General features: G+C 49.6%; 2 protein-coding genes across 2 annotated transcripts; one reads left to right on the top strand and one right to left on the bottom strand.

Moving 5' to 3' along the window:
* The first annotated feature begins 1,307 nt into the window (after window positions 1-1,307).
* Window positions 1,308-3,438, top strand: LOC140896064 (olfactory receptor 52E2-like). Its single transcript, XM_073307091.1, has 2 exons — window positions 1,308-2,069; window positions 3,301-3,438. The coding sequence occupies exons 1-2, from the start codon at window positions 1,308-1,310 to the stop codon at window positions 3,436-3,438; spliced, it is 900 nt and encodes a 299-aa protein (XP_073163192.1).
* Window positions 3,439-7,783: 4,345 nt separating this feature from the next.
* Window positions 7,784-8,944, bottom strand: LOC140895578 (olfactory receptor 52R1-like). The gene has a single exon (XM_073305623.1). It carries the CDS (start codon window positions 8,942-8,944, stop codon window positions 7,784-7,786), a length of 1,161 nt encoding a protein of 386 aa, XP_073161724.1.
* Window positions 8,945-9,565: the final 621 nt, after the last annotated feature.

Here is a 9,565-nt window from a genome sequence, read left to right as displayed (position 1 = left end):
TTCTTGAACCTTTTCCACCTTTTCTGCAACATTAACAAGTTTTCTTTCTCCTTCTAGGAATTGGCCCCAAACTTTTGTAGGATTTCTTTTGTTCTTTAGATTCTTAATAACCTCCTTTTTGTGATCCTTAACTATGGCATTGTCAAGTCAGGTCGGAATTGAAAACCTGCTTTTTCCAGGAACATAAGCATAATAAGTGCCTGAGGAGAAAAGTGGAACTCTTGATGGAGGAAATGTCATCAAAAGGGCAGGTGAGCAGATTCATTCGGTGCTTTGCCAACAACATCCATAAAGGACAGATTGGGTCCTGCAGGTATGGCTGATCACTAATCTAGGAGTGGAGCCCTGAAAGGCAGACAAATGGAAGACTCCTCTGCACTGGCAACTCCTGCAGCACAGCTGGTTCAAAATGTATCAACTCCATCCTTCCTTCGATCCAAACCAGTGAAGTCAAGAGGGGCACGCTCACACATAGGTAAAATAGCACCCTCATATTAACTGCCCAGGCTATTGTGCCACATCACATGGAGAGGACACTCCATCCTTGCTGGCAGCATGGATACAACATGGAAGGTGGCAGTTACGGGTTATAAGTTCTCACTTGATTGGCATAGAGTAGGGCACCAAGGGTTACCTTCAATGGTGGGAGGAACCACTGCACTCCATTTGTCAGCCATCACCCACCACATACCCGAGCAGCCCCCGGACAGTTAGGTGCTGAACCACCATGCCTCATGGGGTGTGCGGGCTAAACCAAAAGTTCAATGATGGATGGAAACCTTGCACCTGGCAAAAATAAGAAACCATGAACTTTCCGGCTTGACAGCTGGAATGTCAGGACCATGTGTCCGGCACTGACAGAGAATGATGACATACAATACACAAGCAGCATACGGAAGTTAACTTCGATAGACCGTGAGCTGTACAAACTCAGTGTTGACATTGCAGCACTTCAGGAAATAAGACTTGAATACGCAGAAAAGAATTGAATCATTAGAACAACAGGGAGTGCTGGAAAAGGGGAATCCCACATACAGTAGCCTGATCTGGCCCATATTAAATGCTTCAGGAGATTGAGAGTGAATTTTAGAAAAAATAGTAAAGCTACACCCCCATAGCAACAATAGTGGCAGATCTAGCTCTAGTGATGGCAAGAACACAGGGCCCCCTAGACGGTTCTCTGTCATAGATTAGGCAAATTGTTTTTTCACCATCCCATTGCATCCCAATTCTTGGCCTGCTTTGCCTTACTTTTAAGGGACAACAGTACTTATTCGAAAGAGTCTTCCCCAGTAGACTTCTGCTCCATGTATGTGATAGCCATCTGGGGGAACTTCACCATCCTGTTCATTGTGAAGATGGAGCCAAGCCTTCATGGGCCCATGTACTATTTCCTCTGTATGCTGGCCGTCACTGACCTGGTCCTGTGCACTTGCACCCTTTCCAAAGCACTGAGCATCCTCTGGTTTAATTCCAGGGAGGTAGATTTCAATGCCTGCCTCACCGAGATGTTCTTCATTCACTGCTTTTTGGACATGGCTATGGCTTTTGACCACTATGTGGCCATCTGTGATCCTCTGAGACATTCCATCATCCTGAGAAACCCCATTGTGGCCAAGATCAGCTTGGCTGTGGTGATGCGTGGCTGCATGCTTGTAATGCCCTGTCCCTTGCTGGCAAGGCAGTTGCCATATTGCAGAACCAACATCGTCCCCCACTCCTACTGTGAGCACATAGCTATGGTGAATCTGGCCTGTGCAGACATTCACATCAATAGTTATTACGGCCTCTTTAATGGCAATCTTGGTGATCAGTCTGGATGTGTTTTTTATCGCTGTGTCCTATATCCAGATCCTCAGGCCATCTTCAGCCTCCCCACAAAGGATGCCCGGCTCAAGACTTTTCAGACCTGTGCCTCCCACCTCTGTGCCATTTTAGCCTTTTATATCTCAGGTCTGTTCTCCGTCCTCATGTACCAGATTGGCCACAATATGGACCTGCATTTAAATGTTCTCTTTACCAATATGTGCCTCCTGGTGCCCCCCATGCAAAACCCTGTCATTTTTTATGTGAGGACCAAACAGATCCGGGACAGGCTGCTGTGGCTCTTTACTCATAAAGGGACCTAAAGTTTACTCCTGGAGCTCCATGGACAGCTGGCTTTTGACATGATGCTGGGCCCTCCTCCTTGAATCCCTGACTTGACAGTCAGAAAGACATTAATCCCCTTCCTGACCTTACTGTGTACTGTCAGGGTGACAAACTGGGGAATAGGTCTATGTACAACTCATTGAGTTGACACCTTTTTAATTGCTTGTATTGGACCCCCAAGCCTCCCCCCTTGCCCCACCTCTTCCAACAAGGCCCCGCCCTGCTCTGCCTCTTCCCCTCCAAGGCCCTGGCCTGGTTGCTTGCTCCTCTCCTCTCCTCCCCATGTCATGTGCTGGATCATCTCCTTGTCCCTCCTCCCCCCACCCCCCATTTAAGGTTTTGGTAGGGGTGACAACTTTAAACATGATTCAAGGGGCTACTTAGGCACTAAAAACTATTTTTTTCACAGATAACTTACCAATTATCTGACTGGAGAACTGTATCTAATTCCTATGTAAAAGAAAGAAAAATAAATAAATATTAGACCCCCTCAGCTCTGATACAAAAATGTTCTGGCATCTTGGGGCAAGGAGAGGCAACCAGGGGCCTATGTAGATGTTTTTTTTTTCATGGAGGGCTCTTATTCCATCCCTGGCTGGACTCCAGCATCAGTGCCCCAGTGAAAGGAGACTTGTGAGCAGTGGGGAAGACTAGAGACCCCGCTACAGGTGACCCAGGAGAGCCAGGAGGGACAATGGGAGATGTATTGGGCCCTGCATGAACAAATGGGGCAGCTGCTCTATGAACAGCAGGCCCTTGTAAGACTCCTGAGGAAGGAATCCAAGAGAAAAGCCCTGCAGCAGGGCCAGGAGGCCAGTGGCGGAGTATAGAGCTTGTTACTCCTGCAGGAGGTGTGGACATTTAAGGAGGAATTGTCCCTACTGGGATGGGGGCAAGGAGCCTCACCCAGAGAAGGGGAAGGGACATGGCCCTGGGAATGCCTGCTGGGTGAGGAAACCCAAGGGACAACAGACCTGTTGGGCCTGTGGGCAACATGGACACCTACAGTGGGAGTGCCCAGGCCCCAGGTGGAGGGTCCAGTTGAAGCCCAGTGAGAAGGGGCCCAAGGCAGCAGAGAGGCAGGGAGTCTGCTTTGGCTGCCACGAGTGGGGCCATATTAAAGGGCACTGCCCCTTCTGGGGAGGGCAGCCGAAGAAGGAGGTGCCTGGGGACCAAGAAGTGTCAAAGATGAGCGACGTCAACATGGCAGTGAAGGCGGTAGACCTGCCTGAGAGCCACCAGCATGAGGTGGCAGAAAAGGGGACTGAGACGGAGTGGGCCCAGTGAGAGGTTGGGACCCAGGCTGTGAGGGAGCAGCCTACAATGGGAACCAAGACCCTGACATTACAGGGTCAGGAGGATGTTAGCCAATGGACGTGGCTGACGGCTGTGGGACAGGCCCACTAGACAGCAGAGGTGGAGCTGCAGAAATTCCACAAGGAGAAGGAAGACCTGACCCTGAAGTTGAAGGAAAATGAAGAGACGTGAGGGTGGCTGGTGAGACATCTCCGGATTGCACAGGGTAGAGGACTCCCCTACCCCAGGGCATGGTATTTTGAGGGGGGGGGGGTGTGTGGAGCAGGGTAGTCACCCTGCTCCAGTTTGGATGGGGTTAAAAACAGCCCTGGGAAAGGGCTGCCCCGGGGAGTCAATCACGAGCGGGCTTGAGGCAGGCAATCAGGGCCCAGCAGGACAAGTATAAGAAGGGCTCCTGGGGAAAAGGAAGTGAGTCTTGCTGCAGCAGTGGATCAAGAAGGACCTAGCTGCCTGGGAGAGACAGGGGAACCTTGGACAGAGCAGTGCTGGGGAAGAGCAAACCAAGCTGGGGAGCTCTGGCCTGGCGACCTCCCAGGCTGAGGCCTTGCAGCAAAGGCCTGAGGATATACTAGGGAGGCAGCCAGGCCAAGAAAAGGCCTAAATGTGGCTTCCACAACCTCTCTCCTGTGCATACATATACCACGACTACCACTACATATACCACGACTACCAGCTCCTTCCCAGAACTGCACATAAGTCAATGTCTGAAGAGGTCCACAAACTTTGGACCTGGTTGGTAAGTTACCATGCAGTTCTTCTGGTTATTGCAAACCCAGCTATCTATGTCTCTAATATCAGAGGGGTAGCCGTGTTAGTCTGGATCTGTAAAAGCGGCAAAGAGTCCTGTGGCACCTTATAGACTAACAGACATATTGGAGCATAAGTTTTGGTGGGTGAATACCCACTTCGTCGGACACATGTAGTGGAAATTTCCAGAAGCAGGTATAAATACGCAAGCTAATATTTATACCTGCCTCTGGAAATTTCCACTACATGCATCTGACGAAGTGGTTATTCACCCATGAAAGCTTATGCTCCCATACGTCTGTTAGTCTATAAGGTGCCACAGGACTCTTTGCCGCTTTTATGTTTCTAATGATTGAATCCCCCATAACTATTAACCGTTTCTCCCTAATAATTGGAGTTGCCTCCTCCAGAGAGTTATCCTCAGTATGAGAGGGTCCCAAGGCATCATCTAGAAGGAGGGTCCCAACTGCTCCAATTTGATGTTTTCCTTCCCTGAGACTTTCATCCTCCTCAGCATCACAGAGGCTGTCAGACCAGGGGTGGGACCATTCTGCTCTGTCCCGGGAAGTCTCATCTATGTAGCTCTCTTGTCTCCCTTAGCTCCTCCAATTCAGCCATTGTGGTCTCCAAAGTCCATACATGGTCCTTAAGCACCTAACTCCCTCTGATTTGGGCTTCTAGGGGCTTGGCTGATGGGATGGAGATGGGGGCAGTCAAGGCTGATTCCCCACTCAGGCACTTAGAGTGCAGAAGGTGGGGGCCCGCAAAAGACCTTAAAATACCTTGCCACTCCAGGCTTGTATTAAACTCCCAAGGTTACAGATTCTCCCTTGCCCTGGGTCGTGTTTCTGCCACCACCCAAATGCAACACCTCCTTAGAACCCAGGAAGGCTCCCTTGGGAATTCCTTCCTGTGAGACATCCTCAGCTCCTTCACCCCTCCTCTAGGGAAGAGTCGAGAAAAGAATCGAGGAAAAGAACCAGCTCTTGCCACCCGCTGAATCTGAAACCCTTTGTTCCTGCTAGTAGATAACTGAATAATGTGCACAGACACCCTCTTCTTTTTAAGACACAGGAATCAAATCATGTTCTTAAAAAGATGATTTTTATTGAAAAAAAAGAAGAAAGAAAACACACCTGGAAAATCAAGGATGTTGCTAGATGTTAAAGAGCAACTGGAAAAGACTAAACCCCAGAAATTGCTTCTCTGGGGTTCAACTTAAAGATTACAAAACGGAAAAAGCACCTTTGTTTAGCACAGAGGGCTCAACAAGCCCAAAATAAAGAGAGAATCCTGATCACATCTAACAAAACATTTTGTGCTACTTACATATTTGTAGTTTCAAATGAATAATTCTAGGTAGGAATGCTGAGGAATTTTCATGCCTGGCCCAAGCTTCTTACAGCATACCTCTGGGATGGTCTCTCCAGGCGAGAGAACAAACCAAAAAACAGATGACAGAGCAGAAGTTTTTTTTTTTTTTTTTCCAATTTGAAAGTTTCTACCCTTCCCATTGACTCTTTTGGCCAGGTGCCCACTCACTTCCTCTTACCTAAGCATTTCAGTTAGACTTCTTAACCTTTACAGGTAAGGCAATAGTGTACAGCTACTAAGAAGGATTTTTATTGCTAACTGACTGGCTGGGTGTCCATAAAAGGGTGCTACCCTCCCCCCACATTTACCACAGAGGCATATTTTCATGTGGGATTGTCATCTGTGAGCCCTCTCCTGGAGCGGGATGCCTAGGACAGATCACCATTTTCTCATGAGAGACCCGAGAGAGACATGGGACACCCAGATCCAAAATCTTTGATCTATCTGACTTCAAACAGGGACTTAAACACAGGTCTCCACATCCCCCAGGAGTGCCCTGAGCACCAGGCAAATGGCTGTTCGGTGTGGAGCTCTCAGTCTGTCCGTCTGGAGCTCTTCTACTTTATAGAAATAAACCTTAAGTGGCACAGGGCTTTGAATCTGGGTCTCTCACACTCCAGGTGAGGGTGCTAAACCGCCGGGCTATGGGACATTGTGGGTGTGCACATGCAGGGACACACATCCACACACATCATGGATGCATGTGAAAAACACACAGACACATGGACGCACGTGCATGTAGACACATGCATTTCCAGCCTGCAAGGCTGCATCCAGAAGTCATAATGGATTTGGCCTCTGGTGGAACCTGAGGCTCCTGCAGGGTCAGGCAGCGGATGAGCCGGGGTTTGAGAAAGGCAGCGGCGCCTAAGTTCAGTATTTACCCAGGTGCCTTTGTGGATCTAGCCCCTGGAAGCATTTCTGGAAGATGCTTTAGTCAAACACAAGTTGAGGATGTTCAGTTCCAAGGGTGCTGGCTGGCGTCGCTTGGAGGAAACAGCTGCATTCCCGGACGTCCACCTCTCACTTTCAGAGAACTCTTTCCTCTTTTCTTTGCACAAGGAGAAGCTCCCTGCAGCAAAACACATTTGTATCGGCTCTTCCCTTCCTCCAGTGGCTCTCGTGTTCCAGCTGCTGCCCTGCTCGGACCCGGGCAACGCCCCTGTATCATCTTTGTGTCTGAAGATTATTGGTTATGTACTGGTATCAGTGGAGCAGTGCCCGTGAGTGGCCAGAGCAGCGGTGCTCAGGGGTCAGGGCTCTTGGTTTCTATTCCCAGCTCTGCCACCGACCCATTGTGTGGCCTTGGGCAAATCACTTTACCTCTGCATGGCTCAGTCCCTCCTTGACATGGGGATGACGCTGCCTAGCAGCCTAGCGAAAGGAATTCGAGAAAAAGCGTCATGCAGAGCGTATGTTAGACTCAGCTTCACTGTTCAGCTTCAGCCCCTAAGAAATGGGTGCCCTGTAGCTCCAGATGGGGGGCTGTGTACATGTGTAAATATCCAGCTAATGGCAGGTGGGCTGTTTATCTCACTCCCGGTGAGCTATCAAAGCCACCCCGGCCTCTGCCCAGCATCCCAGCTTCCCAGCTAATGAAGGGGCTGATCCTTCTGCCTCTCTCAGCTGTTGTTCACCTAGATACCAACCTGATCTCTTGCTATGCCCCCAAGGCCAAGCTCAGGGCAAAGGGCTCCCAGCCCATCCCCATTGCCAGTACCCTGCCGGCTACAGGCTCCCAGCTGGGAGGAACAAAGGGGAACTGAAAGCTAAGGAAATAAACCACCCAATTGTCTCTGGCCTTAGAACTTTGTAGCTGAGCTTTAGGGCCCACAAGCTGTATGATGCAGAACCTCACCCACCTATAACACAACCTTGCTCCCAACCCTCAGCTGCTTTTATACGGCTTCCTGGCTTCCCTCTCTGCTCCTTGTTGGTCCCAGTACTGCAACCCGGCTGCACTCACTGAAGACTCCTTCTCAGGCTGCAGCAGCTCCTGTCCCAGCCCCAGAGCAGAGGGAGCCCAGCTGTGGGGGAGGGTGAGAGAGAGGTGGAGATGATATAGAGAGTGACAGGGGAGGAGAGAGGGACAGGGGCAGAGCCTTAGGAGAAAAGGTGGAGAAGTGGGTGGGGCCTTGAAGGAAGATGGGGAGCAGAGGCGGTCTAGTTACCAGAAATAAGAAAGGTGGCAACCTTATGAGTTAAAGGGTTTGTCACACTGACACAGCACAGTATGGTCAGGAAAGGATTTAATGTCTCTTTGGCCAGCCAACGATTCAGGAAAGACGGCCCAGCACCCTGTCACCAGCCAGCTCCCCACAAAGCTCAGTCTGAGAACCAGAGGACCAGGAGAAAACTTTAGTGCCTTTCTGAGTAAAGTGTTGGAGGATCCTGCCCAGATCTCTTTGGTCTTTATCCCATAGATAATGGGGTTTAGCATGGGGGACACCAGTAGATATACATTAGTGCTGAGAATGTGGAAATACAGGGGCATATTCTGGCCAAACCGGGATGTGAGGGAGGAAAAGAGACGTGGGATGTAAAAGGCTGAGATAGCACAGAGGTGAGAGCCGCAGATCTCAAACGTCTTGAGCCTGGCATCCTTTGTGGGGAGGCTGAAGATGGCCCTGAGGATCTGGGTATAAGACATGGTGATAAAAACCACATCCAGACCAGTTACACAGAATACCACAAACAGGCCATAGTAACTACTGACGTGGGTGTTGGTGCAGGCCAGCTTCATGACGGCCATGTGCTCGCAGTGCGTTTGGGGAATAATGTTGGTTCTGCAATATGGCCACTGCCTGGCCAGGAGGAGATAGAGCAGTACAACTATGCCACCATGCAGCATCACAGCGAGGCCAATCTTGACCACCACCGGGTTTGTCAGGATGGTGGAATGTCTCAGGGGATGGCAGATGGCCTCGTAACGATCCAACGCCATGGCCACAAAAATCCCAGATTCAATCATGAAGAAGCAGTGAATGAAGTACAGTTGGGTGAGGCAGGCATTGAAATCGATCTCCCTGGAATTGAACCAGAAGATGGTCAGTGTTTTGGGCAGGATGGACATAGACAGGACCAGGTCAGAAACAGCCAGCATGCAGAGGAAATAGTACATGGGCTCATGGAGGTTCAGCTCTATCTTCACAATGAACAGGATGGTGAAGTTCCCCAACATGGCTATGGCGTACATGGCACAGAAGGGGATGGAGATCCAGACATGGGCCACCTCCAGCCCAGGAATGCCCAGCAGGATGAAGGTGGAGGGGTTGGTGAAGTTGGTGGTGTTGGAATCTGACATGGAGTAGGGGAGAAGGTGTCCAACTCTGAGGCAGAACGGTGTCTCTTGCATGTACCGTAAGTTCCCCTGACTTCCTGTATGTGCCCAGCCTCTAGGGTGATGGTCGCAGTACAAATACCTGGATGGAGAGACAATGTGAATATGAGACACTACATGCATTACTGGAGGCTGTTCTTATGGGGGAAGCAGATTGCTCGCTCTTCACACACTGAAATTTGACGTTTCTATTATTCAGATAAATGAATCATGAACAACTGACCCTCCTAATGCTAATTCCATATTTTATGGTGGTCCATGCATCAAATAATTCCTACACATCATGGTTTAGGAACTCTTAATAGACACCAGCAGGAAACACAAGTGTCAATACTGGTTATCCCCAATTGTTTCTTAATGAAATGAAAGCCAGGCTCGGGAGTTCATGCTGTAGGGAGTTCACAATTCACACGGTTGCTCAAAATCTGAGAGTGGAAAAAAAAACTTTTGCCAAGACATGTGCCAGAGGAAACATCCCAGCTAGAATACATCTCAGGGAAATGACCTGAGCATCATTGATGGCAGCTCCACAGAAACTCCTGCTTATTCGCAGCAGTGAGCAAAGAAAGAACATATTCGAATGCCGAAGAAATGAGATGTGCTCAGTTTCGGTCATCCAGACTCTACTCTAAAGGG

Source organism: Lepidochelys kempii, chromosome 1, assembly GCF_965140265.1.
Source record: "Lepidochelys kempii isolate rLepKem1 chromosome 1, rLepKem1.hap2, whole genome shotgun sequence".
In the NCBI taxonomy this organism is placed as follows: Eukaryota; Metazoa; Chordata; order Testudines; family Cheloniidae; genus Lepidochelys; species Lepidochelys kempii.
Note: the sequence above shows the minus strand (reverse complement) of the source record. Positions and strands in the feature narration are given on the sequence as shown.

What these genes read in the sequence shown, in the direction of transcription:
- LOC140896064 (XM_073307091.1), top strand. Translation starts at nt 1,308, where the DNA reads ATGTATGTGATAGCCATCTGGGGGAACTTCACCATCCTGTTCATTGTG. An exon ending in AAAACCCTGTCATTTTTTAT is followed by an intron (nt 2,070 to 3,300) that starts GTGAGGACCAAA and finishes TGGGGAGGGCAG; the next exon opens with CCGAAGAAGGAGGTGCCTGG.
- LOC140895578 (XM_073305623.1), bottom strand. Translation starts at nt 8,944, where the DNA reads ATGCAAGAGACACCGTTCTGCCTCAGAGTTGGACACCTTCTCCCCTAC.